Consider the following 17,852-nt stretch of genomic DNA (forward strand, 5'->3'; position numbering starts at 1 on the left):
GGTGAACTAGGAGTGACTTGGGGCGCCATTTTTGCCCCGAGTTCACCCCTAGTTTACCCCTAGCTCACCCCCAGTTCACTGCGTGATCCGACAGCCGAGATTAAAGCCACCTCACGTCCCCAAACTTGGGCCCTAGATCCCCTCTGGCTTAGAACCGCGCCATATACTGACGAGGATATGTATGCGGTGCCTCTTGAGCAAAAGCTCATGATGTTATGCATTGTATGAAAAACAGTGAGAAAGACCGTTTTCCTACATGAGAAAATATTTAAATCTTCTTGTGATATAATTACGGAAGAACAACTCTCCTACTTCAGTTGTTTCCTAGCTGTGGGTATGACCAATTAGGGTATTAGGGGACAATGATTAGTTAAATGATGTATGACAACCTTCCACCCCCCCCCCCCCCCCCCCCCCCAACCCCCCAAACAGGGCCAACGGTCCCCTGTCCCCAATCGTATTAAGCTAGGTATGCAGTGCCTCGATCCTTCACCGAAGCTCATGATGTTGAGGTAAGTCACATTGTAGGAATTATTGCGAGAATTTGTCCAAAACTTCTTGTGAGGGTCACACGCCCCAAATCTCTAGTGCCATCGCCTAGACATTTACTGGCCATCATGGATGTAATTGAAGCTCACTAATTTATCTAGTTGTAGTTGAAACTTTTTAATTGATCGCTCACAAAATACTACTAGGAAGTTCTCAAATTTATTAGGAAGCACTGATATAACATTTTTTTTAGCTTCTAGTCCACAAACAGAAAAGGCTTATGTGAAGCTAAACTGAGTTTAATTGGAGTCAAGGCATCATGTACAACGTGTACAATGAGGGTGCCAAGTTGCAGAGTTCAATCTACATTAGAGACAAGACTACAATGTTTTACTAGATGCCTTTGCCTCTTTGTACAAAGTGTTTGATTGTAGTCAGAAGCATCATGTGCAATGTTGAATGTGTAAGTTGCAGCATTCAATCCACATCGAAGCAGTGTTCGGGAAAAATCATTTTTCCAAACATACAAATTTCCTTTCCTTGAGTTTGCCAAGATGAAGTTTTAGAAAATTAGTGGTATTTTTTGGGGTTTTACACTATTTTTCTCTATTTTGGGCCAGAATTTTTCCTTTTCCCCTTGCAATCAACCGGCATTATTGAAATTGAAAATGGCACGATATTAGGCTGAGACACATTTTTCCCGAACACTGCATCGAGGCATTATACAATGAGGATGTCAAGATCAATGCTTTTTTATGCTAGTTGGTGGACAATTAGTTTTTCAACCATGCACAAGCATAAAGCATGCAAAAAAATTTAACGGCATTAAATAGGTTAATACTCTGAGTTTGACAACTCTAAATTTAACGGCATTAAATAGGTTAATACTCTGAGTTTAATTGCCCAAGCACATGAGGCACCCTACCAACTAAATCTATCAAATCACATACATTAGACCTTGGCCATGAGAAAATCTTTGCTTGGGAATTTTATTCTAATGTATTTATTATTTTTACTATATTCATTCACATGTATTTACTATTTTTAGTGTGTTTACAACATTTCAAATCTGTGAAAACTTAAATCCACAAATTAATTATATATTAGTGCAAGTTTTTTATTTTGGTATAGAACATAACACAAATTAGTAATTATGTGAGGATATCTTTACAAGTTTTAGGAAACAACCTAACCCCTAAGTGGGTTTGTGGTTATATTCAAACACTCTCCAAATTACATTACATTAAATGCAGTTATGAAAGCTATTGTGCATAAATGATTAATTTGCACAAAAATCAAAGAGTACATTCAAGCTAGCATGTTTATTGTCATGCTGTCAGCACTAAGTAACACCCACATTTATTAAGGAGCGGTAAAGGGATCCACAATGGGGAAGTTCACGCACGAAAGCCAAGGTGATTGCAACCACACAAACTATTTAAAATCTAAACTCGGACACGAATTAAACCTCAAAAACCTGGGTAGCCTGCGTTAACTCACAATATAACCTCATAAAAACGTGAGGGGTTACACAACGTGCACGCGGGTGAGTTGGTCAGCCTTGTGACACAAAACCCGATGCGCGAGGTCATGGTTCAAATTTGGATCGTGAGAGGGTAGTGGAGTTTCCATGCCGCCTTGATTTTGCGCTCGCCAGGTTTAGTGTGCCTCGAGGTCGTCCTTCACTTTCCGCTTGTCGATCCCTTAACCCCCCCTAATAAATGCACGGTCCCACTTAGTGTCAAGGTTGTCCACTTGAGTCTTGAGCCAATTCAGTATACCAGGTAAGGAAACTACAATGATGTATCATGTATTGCAAGAACATACTGGGTCTACCCGAGCGTTCATTAATTAATTATACGCTCAGATCCCTACTCCCACTCTTCTCAAACTAAAGCTACAGTTTTTGCCTCCGAATTTGCGTCGGTTCCCATGCACGACTTCTCCTGCTTCGCTAGTGCCACTCTTGTTCCCGTCCCAGATAGAATCCTTATTATCAACCTACTCTTAAGACTTTCTCACCCTAATATCTACAAAATTTAGTTAGGTTTTTCAAATTCTATAAAAACTTGGTAAGGTCCATGCACTCTAGCAATAGGTCCAAAAAGGGAGCTTGTTTTACATCCCAATAGAGGGAAGCTGATCCCATGGCTTCCCTCTCGCATACACACCCATACACGTGAACTTGGAAAGGGTGTCCATGGTGCTCGCTTCCTTATCTTACTTGAAGGCAAATTGCATAGACATGACATTTGCTTCAAGTTAAAGAAGAAGATGATGCCCTGCTGTCACCATGCTTGCACTCAACTCAACAATCATCAATGTGGAGTCATGACGTTACAAGAGAGAGTGAGCAACCTCCATCGCACCAATAGTATCGCCAATCCCTAAGGACTAAAGCATATGTGGGCATTATCATGCAAAAATTTAGTATCCAATGATACGAATACTCTTGTGCATCAAAGACATTCAGGACCATGAAAGACCAAAATTTTCTCTTAGATATGGTCATACTCCTATAGTATTAGAGAAGATAATTTGGTGATGTTCCATACAAAATATTTTAATAATAATAACTTTGGACATTCACCCAAATAGTCATGCGAATGAATTGTATATGGGAGTAGAATATCATAATGTTGGCTTGAAAGTTTTTGGTAGAATTCGCAAACGCACTCTCTTTTTTACATGTGTCAAAGTATATGTTGTGTTATCAAGATTAGCATATATACATAATGTCTATAGAGAACCGATTGTTAAGTGAAACCGCAAGACCATACAAAGCTTCTATCCAAGTTCATCCCAAGAAAGTACTTGATAGCTATCCATAAATATTTTCTTCAACAAAGAAAAGAACGTCCTGGAGGGGGGGTTTTATGTAATCATGTTAATGTATAATGTGAGTTCGAAAGGAGGGGCTTTGAAATGCAAAAAATTCAGATAATTTAACAAAGATACATTAAAATAATGGGTTTTTATTCAATTTTGAAAAAAAAATCTAAAATAAAAAATCATTTTATTCATTCAAACATATTAAAAGAGAGATTATTTTAATACCCCATGAACGCACATTATATAGGGGGTATTGAATGATGAACCTCCGGAGATAACGTCATAGCCACATTAGAGCTAGGTGTAGACATACCAAATGTAAGTATGCTTTTAAGGTGACTTCGATTCACCAAGGGATCTAGGAAAGGGTTGAGACAAAGGAGACAATGGAGATGGCCTAGTTTAATTAAGCATTAGGTATGAAGGCTACCTTGTAAATTCTCTCAACATAAAAATCACTCCTTAAATTAGCCTATATCACATATGTTCAAGAGATTATTAATACCTTTGAATCATGCTTAATTTACACGATGGGTGCACTCTTTCAAGAAACCTTACCCAATTTGATACATACACAAATAAAATAGATACAATCCTTTCCCATTAACCCACTTGATCTAGTACAAATTTGTGGAAATGATACCCTGATATTAAAGCTCTACATGATGAAAAACAACTATATCTTATAGAGTCTTCCTCTTTCAGAAAGATTACAATGAAGTCATAGCTTGATAATTTAAGGCTTACCCAAAGATAACTTTTAAGGTATATTCTATCTTCAAAATTTAATTAATAAATATATCTATTCACCCATTTTAAATAATTACAAGTCCTAAAAAGTATCGTATAAAAATACCAATTTTCAATTTTGATTCTTATCTGATATAAAGGGGAGATCAGATTGAATCTTTCATGGATGCTTTGATTCTAGAATAGTAACTTATAAATTGCATGGTGTACAATGAACAATTAGAAGCACTAAGATGACTAAAAAGGCCACAATTCATAGTATCGAAGATAACTACAATTTACATTCATAGTCATAGGAATCATGTGGTTGAATTAGCTTGGAATGGTAGTTTATCAAACCAAAAAAAGAAACATATCTCAAAAAATGCAAAATAACGTAGCATGGAAACTTAGGAAAAAATAAACTCTTACTAAAATAAAATTTTATTATCATTAACTTGAAAATAGAAAAGGTAACAAATTTTGAAATGTACAGTGCTTAAAATCCAAGAAATTAATTACTTTAAAATACTACAAGCAAGTCAACTTGACGATCTCAATTGTGGGAGAAAAAGAGAATCAAATGTCAAGTTTATTTATGCTTTAACTTTCTTTAAGAGCAACAGTGAAACCGTTTTGATAGAGCCACATGTCATTCAAAAATTTAATTTTCCTAGATTCAATTTTTGTTTCTAGCGTGTTTACTTCATTCACATTTTATTTAGTATTCAATAACTTATCATTTATTTATTTGATGGTTCATGAGTCAAAATTTGTAAGGAAATTGTACAAGAAATGACACAGACATTAAGAATAAGTATAGATTATCATGAAAAATATTGTTCATTTTTCAGCACACATAATTGTTCCACTCGACATTTATGTTCAAAGAATTTAACCTTCATAATTAATAGGAGCAATATATGGGTGAAAGCGTGGTTTGGTGGTAAAAAAGAAGGACCTATTTTACTTATACCAATGAAAAAGTGGGGACTGGTAAATTTTTTGTAGTTTAGGTCAAAACTTTTCGGACCTTATGTTTTTAGATTCTTCTTTTGTAGACCTATCCACTGATATATATTATGATAGGTAGTTTTTCATGTGACATGTAGAAATTGTAACTCATAGATTTGTCAAGGGTGTTGTCAAGGACGGTCCTTTTTGTACCACCAAAGCATGCTTTTAGTCATATCCGAGAATATCTAGGGTTTTGAAATAAAAAGCTCAAAGAATTGTCTAAGAGGTATAGGCTTGATATGTCACTTGGTGAAAGATATTAGTAGGTGATAAGATCTATATATCCTAGAATATCTTTACCTCATACTATAGCTTTATAGGAAAATTTCTAAAATTGCACTAGAAGCCACACAATATAATGACATTTAAACATTTTATTATTGGTTTAATTATCTTATGCATCCTTCATGATGAAATTTTTGTGTTATTGAGTCACATTGTTGACTATAAATTGTCTAAAGAACTTTCAAATTACTTAATTGTTGCTAATATGATTTTGGAAAATCAAGATTGTATGCGAACCCTATGCAAGAAGAAATGGTATATCCACAAAATCACAAACATGGTGACAATCTAAAGATATTTTTAAAAAAATACTACATATGCTACATTACAAATATTTGAGAATCAATTTAGAATTTCTATATAATGTATACCAATATCAACCCCAAGATAGGGTTAGAACAAGTGTCTTACTTCCATTGTTGATGGCATATAGAATCTAATGGATACTTATAACAAAATTTATACAAACACATACATAGAATGTTTTGAAACAATAAATTATCTTTATATTTCCTTAAATCTTTCAAGCTATTGGTCGTAGTAATGCGGTCTTGTTTGTGTAAAGGAAGTTTGTTTGTTTATATCTCTACTGCATGCTTTTATGGTCATATTAAACAAAGGAGTAATCTATAACCACAAGTCATGGTTTTGATACAACCAATGGTACCAATGTCAAAAAGTTTGTTTACCTTTTAGGGCCTGGTGATTTTTTTTTGGTATTTATGCTATAGCTCTAGTTAATTTTGTCAATGAAACCAAAATATTGTATGTACTTCCTTAAGATCTTCATGTTCCATTTAACTGTATATACTACATAGCACCCCTACCCTCCCCATATTTTCCAATTTTGGTGAGACAGTAGTATATTCTAAATCTCTTGTTATCTAGAAAAAACCTTTTTGTCATGAAATATTGTTAAGAGCTCGAAAAGGGGGGGGGGGGTTGTCACTATGTATGAAATGTGTATGCCATGTGCGTTCAAAGACTATTTTTAAAACTTCTTATCTATATATTGTTGATAAATAAAATACATTCTTTATTTATTCATCTTTAAGTAAAATTTTCAATTCTATTTTATGGTACCCTTTTGTATATGAAATTATGAAAAAATATAAAATTTAATAATCCCTTCCGCTACACTCACATGATAGTCACATGACTATTAAGTGACCTCCCCATGATTGAGAAGATGGTTATTTCCTAACAAAATTTGTGAGAGACTTCAACCTATTTCTAACACATACTAGAATAAATAAATAAAAGCTTTTTATTTTAACTCTTAATGTTTTGATGTTATTATAGACAAGAAAGTATGGTATTGAAATCTTCTAAACAAAATAACTAACCTTTGAAGATTCGAGCCAAATCTGGAAGAAGAATGTATGGAAAGTTTTTGAAGCGCACTTAGTTTCAAGAATATAAGCTTTCCTTTCTGGTGGCTGCTACTAAACTCCGTTTTTGCAATTATGTCTCCTGCTAATTGACTCATATGTTCACTTATTTCTATTTCCACTCGTTCTTCTTTGGATTCACAAAGCATTTTATTCCAAAGCTTAACCACTTCCAAAGTACATTCCACTATGTGCTCCAGCTGGTGCTGGAAAAGACATAAAAGAAAAATAAAATTGCTTAAATTTAATCTCAAAATATCGCTCAAATTTATAAAAGATAAAATTTCTTAAGCAACCTCATTTCACTTTCCAACCTACTAGCTAAGGAAATTGATGACGATTTCTATACATTTCAAAGTTACCTATTAGAGCTATAAAAATGAACATTACACTCATAAGAATTGGAAGATAGTCAACCTTAGCACTTCGTGAAAACATCTACAATGAAACATGCTAAATCCTTATTACAAATACTCTTTCCCATTATATTAAAGAAAACATTACTTTGATCTACAATATTGGGCAAGAAGTTATGGGTTTTTCTTAAATGCATCATATTGAGCACACCATATAAACAAACTAGTGGAATGATCTCATGTTTAGTCACTACATAGATGAACGATTTTAAGAACATAATACCATTAAACTGTAGTATATTTTTTTTTTAATATATAAAATCATGCTTAGTCACTACATTGATGAACGATTTTAACAACATAATATCATTAGATTGCAGTAGAAAACTTCTTAAAACTTCTTAAACAAATTAGTGGAATGATCTCATATCGTGTCACTACATAGATGAACCATTTTGAGAACACAATATCATTAAGATGTTGTAGAAAACTTCTTAAATTTTATCCAAATTATATATATACACCAATCCTTGATGCATTTGACATTCTTAGTCATTGCACTCTTGTCAATAATAAATGTTGAAATCAAATACTTATGTCACATACATAGTGACATTTGTGGGCCCCTATGGCACAATTTATACTAGAGTCCCAACAAGAATTAATTTTATTTCAGGCAAGGAGTAGATAGTAGACAAGGGTAATGAAAACAATCAAGAAAATCAAGGTAAGATGGTAGATAAATACAATAAAACATGAAGGTGTATCAACATCCATAGATATTTACAACTAAATAAAGAAAACAATGAGGTGAAAGAAGTAGCCAAAGAGGGGTGTTTTTGGTCATATATTAGTGAGAATGCATTCATTGATATATTTTAATACTATTCAAAGTACATCTAAAATATGCACTCTCACACACATGTGCATGCAAACATAAAGCATGTATGTGCACATGCATTCACTCATTTGAGAAAAATAAGCACATATCTAAGCAGCTTGCACACATGTACACACATGAAAGCATACACATTCATTAGATGCACATACATGAGACAAAAAAATTCATAAAAGACATGCACAAACATAATCAACACCTAAAACATTTACGTACAACATGCAGAAACATGCACCGCAAGCACATTCTTGTGTGAAAATTGTCACACACACTCAAACATGCATACACACAAGAAATCTACACAGTAAACATGTATACAGATATTCATACACTCACCTAAAGAACAAAAATATTCACATCCAACGAAGACACACATGAATGTAATGAAATGTAATCATACATTTACCATATACTTACACACACCAAGGACACACATACATATTTATATGCACACATAAAATCCAAAAAAGAAATTTATTGACATGTACATATAGCAAGCACACACAAACATGCACAAGCACACACAAACATGTGCATATAACAAGCACACACAAACATGCACAAGCATGAGAAAAAGAGGGGACTTAAAAGAAGAGGGAGGAAGCAGTGCTACACATGGGACTCACATACACTATGCATGTGTGTGTGTGTGTGTGTGTGTGTGTGTGTGTGTGTGTGTGTGTGTGTGTGTGTGTGTGTGTGTGTGTGTGTGTGTGTGTGTGTGTGTGTGTGAGAGAGAGAGAGAGAGAGAGAGAGAGAGAGAGAGAGAGAGGAAGGAGATAACTGGGAGAGGGAGAGTGATAGGGAGTTAAAGGGGCAGATGAAGTTATAGATAGCACTAGGTAGAGAACAAGAGGTAAATATAAACATAGAGAAATAGAGAATGACAATTAGATTGAGATAGAGATAAAGGGTAAGCACAACATAGAGTTCGAGGAAGAGAGGGAGAGAGCAAAATACAAAGATGGAATGAAATAAATAGAGGAGAGAAAGATAGAGATGGGGTGCCAGATAGAAAGAGGTGTAACAAGGAGATCAATTGAGAGGGAGAGAGATAGGGTAAGAAGCAGATAGAGAGGAACATAAATACATACAAGGAAAAATCAAGATATATATATATATATATATATATATATATATATATATATATATATAGATATAGAGAGAGAGAGAGAGAGAGAGAGAGAGAGAGAGAGAGAGTATATGTGTGTAGAAGGTGGGGGAACTAACTTCAGAGATAACTTGCACAAGGGTTTATCTAGACAAGTTATCTAAAAAATTATCGGTAGTTACTAGACCGTATATGATTGTGCAACCAGTCAAACCCTAGTGCAGGCACCTATAAATAGGACCCATTGATTCCAATTTTGAAATCAATGAACTCGAACTCTTGCAACTCTAGTCGCTAGATGTTTTATAGTTCTTTTGGATACTAAGTGCTATACACTTGTACTTTTGAAGTTTTTAGTTCTAAACTAGCCTATGAATCTAAATATACACTTCAAGTTATCTTAGTTTATGGCATTTGAAGTCTTTCATTTCAGTTCAATTGTTTGTCTCAATTCTCAATCTCATCTTTTGAAGTTTGATTTTGGTAACCTAATCTGACTTCATATATGGCATCTGAATCTGACATTCTGACCCTAAAATAGTTTCAGATGACTAGCTCATTCCATTTTGATGATCATGGTGATGAGCTAAAGCTCTTGACAAGAACCAATCTCCTACTTAGAATTCACAGTCAATTAGCCATTCACAATGCCTCCACATCATCTAGTACGAGGAAAGAATGCCACTATAATGTTTACTATGAATTAGGACAATATTAGCACACTAGCTAAGGAATCAAAGTAGGACTTTGATAAAAAAATCACACTTGTAGACTGAAGAAATTGATGCCAATTCAAGGAGAAGAGGGGCCCGTAAGGAGCATTGAGCCTCTCAACAGTCAACACATTCAAGAAGACAACATTGAGACAAAGTTGAAAGACACTCTGTTAGTTTCTCAGCTAACAAGAGAAAAAGAAGAGCATCAAGCAGGACCCCACACATTTTTTCAAGCGTAATCATTGTAATCAAACCCATTTTATTATTGAAAAATCCTGCAAGTCCAAAGACGTAGTAATGTTATTGAGTACTAGTGAGTCTAAAGGGGCCAATGGCTTCCATGTTTGTAATTCTCTTAACCTTATACTAAGCCCCAATTAGTGAGAAATACTTTTTTACACCTTGGCTAAGGTAAGAAGCCAATTTTTATAACTTTAAGACCTAAGTTTTAGATAATAAAGAGTAAGCGTTGCTGTAGCAGCTCAACGATTGTCTACTGTTTCTTCAATCTCTCGTCTCTCTCGCGTACGTATTGCATTGATGTTCAGACCAACAATTCTTGTTCAAGTGATGACTAGAGCCCAAGATAAGGAGAACAAGCAAAAAAAACGCAAGTGTATCTGACAAATCCAATAAATCCTCTAAAAATTCCAGGAAAGAAATATGCAACAGGTACGAACTTAAGAGACAAAAATAACGAAAAGAGAGTGAAGAAAAGATACGGAAGGAAATAGAAGAAAAAATTCAGACTCCTTCAACCAAATTCAAGGAACCAAAATTGAATCGGTTGGATTAGTACTAGTCGACCGAATCTACGAGCCAATAAATGTAGCTTTGGAGGCTTTCCAAGCTGGTTTGAAAGCAGGTCAAATCCTAGAAAATCAATAGAAAAATTATCGAGCACTAGATATGGAAGCAGTTAGACTAGAAGCTTACAAAAACCTTGTATACAAATCACACAAACCATGATGGAAAAATAAAATCCACAACAGGAGGTTGCAAAAAAAACGGCTAAAAATGAGACTGAAACCATGAAGGAAGAAGTTCAAGAAAAGGACGAGTTGAGAAACATGGCAAATGATAAAGCACCATCACCTAAATTAAAAGTTCCTGATAATGAGGAAGGATGGAACAAGGTGCCGATAGTTGAAGGAGATTGGTTGAACTACCTATGGAAAAGAGACAGAGAAGAAAAATATGGGATTATAACCTTGAAATCAGCTCCAATTGAGGAAGTTCAGTTTGAGAGGTTCCCCTTGGAACTGGATAAACAATCATTATATGGAGATTGGGGATTCGAGCAGTCAGGCTTTTTGAAAGCTGGAATTTTGCGAACGCTATCATTAGATACTTAGGAGAGAATGAAGAGAAATCAAGGGTCTGCAAAAAAACCTAACTAGATAGGCCAAGACAGACCTTGGATGTGGCTAATATACAATCCATTATGTCAACACCAGTTTAGTGTACAATCACCTTAGAAGAACTAATGAAATCAAAACCACAATTGTGGGGAGATATACGAACCACCATGGAGAAGATGGGGCTAAAAGAAGCATCTCAACGGACTTTGGAAAAATTAGAAAGCAAAGATTTACAAACTAAAATTGTCAAGTCATTGCCTATAAACAAAGTAGGGGACTACTGCAAAGGGAATGATGGAACCACTACCCTTCTAGTACATTACAATTACAATGATATAACTATCATGGCTATTTGCAAGCATTTCCATAGCAACCAAAGCTATCTGGGAATCTTGGGAAAAACCGGTAATCATGCAAACAACAAGAATGAAACTGCAATTTTTGCAGATGGACACATAGAAAAACCAATGGGCTTACTTGAGAATGTGATAGTCACTTCTTTGTGGAATTGACTACCAACACACTTTTGCCATTGTAGATTTTTGAAAGAAACTCAACTATGAAATCATCTTGGGAAGAACATTTATGAGATAAATACAACTAGGGCAACGATTATCTCTATCTGAAACAAGTAGGGGCAATCACTCGAGTAAACTTGAAAGATCATTCCTACACGGATTTCTTGAGGACACCAATATAAGAATTAGACTCTGAGACCTCTGTAGAGACTAAACTATCTTCAAAGATACAAAAAGACTTCTCATTGTCAGCGAGTTTGCAAAGGGAAGACTACGATCTAGACAGGGAGGTGAATAACACAAATATATACCGGAACTGTTCCCTAAATATTTTTCTGAACCCTTTGAATGGACTCAGATCTTGGCCACAATGGATGTATGTGTTAATGAATCAACACCTATACAATTTTGTGATGAAAAACGCTATGACATAGTCCCTATCCCAATGGTATTCATTGAGATGATTGAGGAGCAATAGGTCTTTTTGGATCACTACTATGATGCCACACACAAGTTGGAAGAAGAGAAAATTACAACGGAAGAATCGGACTAAAAAAAAGAGCATGTAAGGGCCAAATTTCTACTCCGAGGAGGAGAAGAAAGATTTCTTGAGTTCCCAAATCAACATCGGAGACATCAACAGAGATACCATAGAAAGCGAGAAAAAAACTTGAGAAAGAATATCACAAAACAACCGTTGAATACCAAAACTCGATTCTTAATGAAAGTAAACGCCGTGGATTGCATAAAAGACAAAGTAACACTGGAAGGTATCCCGAATCGGCACTTAAAGAGCGACAAACCCATAAGAAATCAAAAATTTACAAACGTGAAACAACCAAGGAAAAAGAGCGTCTAATGACAAAAACAGAGTATAAGGCTAAATACAAAGAGTTGAAAAGGACCTTGAGTGAGATTTGGACAATAGAAATGGAATTAGATAGTGATAAACATGGAGAAATCAATGTTCTATCTCACTATAAAAAGTACACTTTGCAAGATCGCAAGATTGTTCTCAAGCAACCATTACGACAGTCAACAAAACCGGGAAAATCCTATGAAGGTCCGAAAAATGCGAAACAAATCAACCTAGCAGATCCTGGAGAAGATCTGAGACGCATATATAGCTATGGATTTATCGCAAGAAGAAGAAGAGATTCTCATAGGGACGTTGAAGGAGTATAGAGATGTTTTTGCATGGTCATATAGAGATCTCAAAGGAGTGGATCCTACAATATGCTAGCATACCATCCCTATGAGAGATGATGCCAAGCCAACTCAACAAAGACCAAATGAGGACCATATACATATAATGAGACCTTTGCCAAAAAAATCAAAGAAGAGATAGAAAAACTCAAGGAAGCAGAGTTCATCTATGAGATAGATTGTTGTGGTGCCTTAAAAAAATGGCATAGCCACACATGAAAAAGGTAGCAGTTTTTGTTGAGATGGCTAGACCAACAACAGTTGGAGGAGCTTAGGTATTTATGGGACATTGTGGTTTCTATTGTAGATTTATCTATATGTATGTCGTGATTGCTAATCCTATTTATAGTCTTATGACTCATTTTGAATGAACCAATGAATGTAAAGAGTCATTTCAAAAGCATAAGGAAACTTTGATCCCAACACCGATTCTGAAAGCTCTCGACTAGGACAAGGTATTTCATATATGTCGATGCTTCAAGTTTTGCTATTGGTTGTATCTTAGCTCAGCCAAGAGAGGGGACCATGGATTTTTCTATCTCCTATGCTAGCCGATAATTAAACCTGCCAGAAAAGAATTATACAACCACGAAAAGAGAAGGCCTTGGTATGGTTTATTCGGTCAAGAAATTTTGACACTACTTGCTAGCCAACAAGTTTGGTTTTTTTGTAGATCATCAAGCCTTACTCTATTTGGTAAATAAACCTTGCAATACTGGAAGGATAGTAAGATGGTTCATCACTGAATTTGACTTCACAGTGGTGGCTAAAAAAGGCACCATGCAACAAAGAGCGAATCATCTGTCGAGACTCACAACAGAGGAAGAACCTAAGGGGTAGATGATGATTTATCAGATGCATATATGTCCTCTGTGTAAAAGATTCCTAGATGGTCAGTAGACCTTGTGACCCTAATGACCATCGTGCAAGTAGATTCTCAAATACGGATTACACGACGTTTGATTGAGCAATCCGCATTGTATCAGTTGCTGGTGAAACGTTTGTATCAAGAAAACAAGACTAGAATCAATCTTGCTCTTGTGCATCAATCTGAAGGAACAAGAAGCCTACTTGAGTCAAGCACATACCACAATAGTAGGACTACACTTTTCACACGACCAAACCTTACAACGATTAACTTGGTTGTAGGTTTATTAGCCTACTATAAAGAAGGAAGTTCATCAATATGTACATGAGTGCTCTCAGTGTAAAGTAAAAGCCGCCATACCCCATGCCACATTATTCCACATTGCAGCCATACCATAGTGGAGTGGTTACCTGTTAGAATATCTAACCAATAGAATCTTTTTGAAAACATGAGTAAAAGATGAAGGAGAGAAATAGAAACGAAAGCCGTCAAACTATGTCTTGATTGGAAACCAGCTATATCGATAACATCTTAGACTGTGCATAAATGAGAAGGAATATCTTCCTATTTTAGAACAAGCACATGCATGTTTAGTAGGAGATCACTTCTCTCATGAAACCACAACCAAAGCTATATTGATGGTAGAAATCTAGCGGCCAACTTTATTTGCGGACGCAAAAGAGTTTGTTTGAAGATGCGATGCATGTCAAAGAGCAAAAATACCGACAAGGGTCGATAATATGCCATTGCGACCTATGATGGCATGAGTATTTGCTAAGTGTGGTACATACTTTGTGAAACCAATACAACCACCAGCTTACAGAAGTTAGGCACAATATTTTATTATGGTCGCATATTACTTAACCAAGTGGGCTAAAGCACGGGCCACCAAGAAGAACAGTGCTAGAACCACTTTTGCATTCTTGTATGAATGTGTATTCATTAGGTATGGACTTCCTATTGAGCTTGTAAGTGATCGTGGATTGCATTTTCTTAATGAGCCGATAGAATATATATTAGACGAGTTCATGGTAGTCCATAATATATCTGCTCCCTATCATCCTCAAGCGAACGGTCAAGCCGAACATACAAAAAAAATTATAAGCTATGTACTAAATAAAATTATTGATTCAGGTAGAACAGACTGGGAAGTGCATCTTCATTTTGTCTTACAGGCTTATCAAGTTTCCTTCAAAACAGCTGTAAACACAACTCCTTTTAATTTGGTATATGGCCTGGATGCGATCTTGCCATTGGAATTCTTATTATTCAACCTCAGAGTTACTATTGAGTTATAATGGACGAGACATGAATTGTCTGAATGGCTTGAAGATTTGGAACAATTAGATGGGCAACAATTAGCATCCATTGCTCACATCTACATGCAAAAACAAAAATAGAAAAACAGCTTTTTGACTCACAGTTGCTGACCAAAGGTTTCAAACCAAGGGATTTAGTCCTAGTATATTTGTTGAAACAACATGTACCTAAATGCAGGAAAAAAAGACACGGTCCTTTTGTCGTTGAAGATCTTTCACCAAGCGGTGCAGTTAAGTTAGCTACATTAGACAAATAAATTATGGCAAATTAAGTTAGCTACATTAGACAAATAAATTATGGCAAATTGGATTAGTGGATGTCGGTTTTGTAAATACAATCTTCCCTTGAGTAATGAGCTTTTGCAAAGAACGCAGCCAAGGAAAGAAAGCTTAAACGACAAGAGATGATAGACCAGGCTCAAGAGGAGGCCCGCATTTGGATTCTAAAATGAAAAGCTACAAGAGGCAACCTGTTCTACAATCGGCACCACTCAATACTCTCCAACTTCAGTGCATCATTGAGGATGAGGTAGAGACTGATGACAAATGGATGGATGGTCTTGATATGTTGATCAACGTGATTCTAAAGGAGGGATACGAAGTGAAATCTTTAGCAAACACAAGAGCTTGAGGCAATGCTGTCAGCTACTCAACTTATCTCAAGGCAACAACTCAACCACTTGAGTACTATCGAGCCACTGTCAAAGGCTGTAACAAACAAATCACTCCGACACTGGAAAAAATTACCTTGAATATTATGGTTCATGGATTTTTGGATTTTCTTGTCTGCATACTTTCATATGTACTGTGGATGAACACATGAATGAAGACCTAATACTAGGGGTTCCATAGATGTGAACCTACAAAGCAGTACAAGATTGGGATGTTGGAATGTTGGACCTCACACTTAAAGGCGGACAACTACGAATATTGTTTGTATACAATAAGGAAGAATTAAAAGGATCTTTTTATAATTTCCCATTTAGGAAACAGAAGTCATCAGTCATAAATACGATCACTACTCCATTAAAGTCTGCTTCTAGACAACCTATGAAAGGAGTCAAGCAAATCTGGGTGCCCAAGAGCGAGCTCAAGAACTAACCTCAACAAGTATGGGTGCCAAAAATATTGCTACACATCAGTGACAACTTTAAAGAAAAAATATTACATCCAAATGCTCAATATAGGTCATCGCTACTTAAGAGGACATGGATATGGCAGCCAAGTAAGCAAAGTACATCCACAAGAAAACCAAAAAAATATGCCGAACAAGTTCAACAATGGGTACCGAAGACCCCATAGTGAGTCAAGCCGGCTACACTCAGACATAAGTGGGTACCTAAAGTCAAGGCACTCCCACAGAGACCATTGTATCTAAGCAACACACAGCGGACAATGCATATCGCACTATCAAAGAACAAGCTCAATTGTTGTGAATTTTCTCTTCAAAATATTCAAGCAACAGGATACCTCGACATCAGAAACCCTTGAGTGCCATACTCAAGACCCACTTCTTGCATGTCATAATGTGTTTATTTTCATTGACCTCCATAGCATAATAGGGCCAATCAGGGCCATGCTTAGACACAACTTTCTACCCTCTACACTGCAGAACCCAAGCTGATTTGAAGCCAGGAGGGGGGGAGACAAGGAAACAATTGAAAAAGAACAAAAACATATAAATCTGGAAAGTAAAAAGGCCAATGATTTGAAGTAATTGTTTGTTAATGTTTGATTTTTTTAAAACCAATTAAGTGATTGCCCTAATAATGAGATGAATGGGGATTTCCATTTGATAACCCTAGGTGTGTCTATATATTGTACATATCTTCCAATAATTATAATATAGTATAATTTTAATTGTTAGCATATAATTTGATCAAAATAATGAAAAATAGGAGCAATGCATAAAAATATGATTGAATAATAAGAGTGCAAGTGGTTTAGAGCTTTTTTAGTATCAAATAAAATTTTTTGAGTGATTTAGCTATTTTTCTTTAATTTTTTGTTGATGAAGCTAATAAAATCCAAAATAAATAAGCAAGAATGTCAAAATTGGATTTCAACTTCAAACGCCAAATCTCAAAGTTCAAGGGCAGAGTCTGAAAAAATTTAAAGCTCATCGGATCAAAAAGTTCAGCGGCCTTTTTCACCAACTAGTCATTTAGGCAAATCACGACAGAATGATCGAGAGATGTCACTTTTCAAAAAAATTCAATCCAAGAGTCTGCACTTAGACCTGATGAGCTCATTGGGTAGGTAATTGAAAGGAGGCATCGGGAAAGTCCAGGTATGTATAGCCCCATAGGCCAATATTTCTCTCATTTACATTCTAGACCTTAGAGAAGGAGCTCTGAGTGGTGGATTTTGGTGACCTTCTACGCTCTCCTACGTAGTGTCTATTGACTCTTACTCACCCCAACCATGAGGGATAAGTTCCTAACTACATCTAGAAGTGTTTTGATCACCACATTGTCAACCACAGGAGCTACAATACAACAACACATGACAATCTGGGAGCGGTTAGGGGTAAAAATGGTAACACCGGCTACACCTGACACCCAAATTTCACCAAAACTGAACCAAAGGCTAATCACTAGGGGGACAACACATTGCTAAGCTCCAAAGTGCAAAAAGCTTCAAAAAATCTGACTTAGCATCTACGGCATGTCGAAGATAAAGGAGTCAGATGGGGACCAGATTTTACAAATGCTTTGAGGCCATCATATTAAGGAACTGTGGAGATTTAGGGGTGC

The 17,852-nt window shown here is 35.8% G+C and overlaps 1 protein-coding gene across 1 annotated transcript in view; it reads right to left on the reverse strand.

The window, feature by feature from the left end:
* LOC147464010 (cytokinin hydroxylase-like) overlaps window positions 1-17,852 on the reverse strand; it is a 32,243-nt gene that overhangs the window by 3,149 nt on the left and 11,242 nt on the right. Inside the window, exon 2 of the mRNA XM_086529921.1 lies at window positions 6,699-6,949. Within this exon, the coding sequence (XP_086386047.1) occupies window positions 6,699-6,949 (251 nt within the window). The remainder of the gene's footprint in view (window positions 1-6,698; window positions 6,950-17,852) is intronic.

Source organism: Adiantum capillus-veneris, chromosome 2, assembly GCF_014529385.1.
Source record: "Adiantum capillus-veneris isolate H3 chromosome 2, ASM1452938v2, whole genome shotgun sequence".
NCBI lineage: Eukaryota > Viridiplantae > Streptophyta > Polypodiopsida > Polypodiales > Pteridaceae > Adiantum > Adiantum capillus-veneris.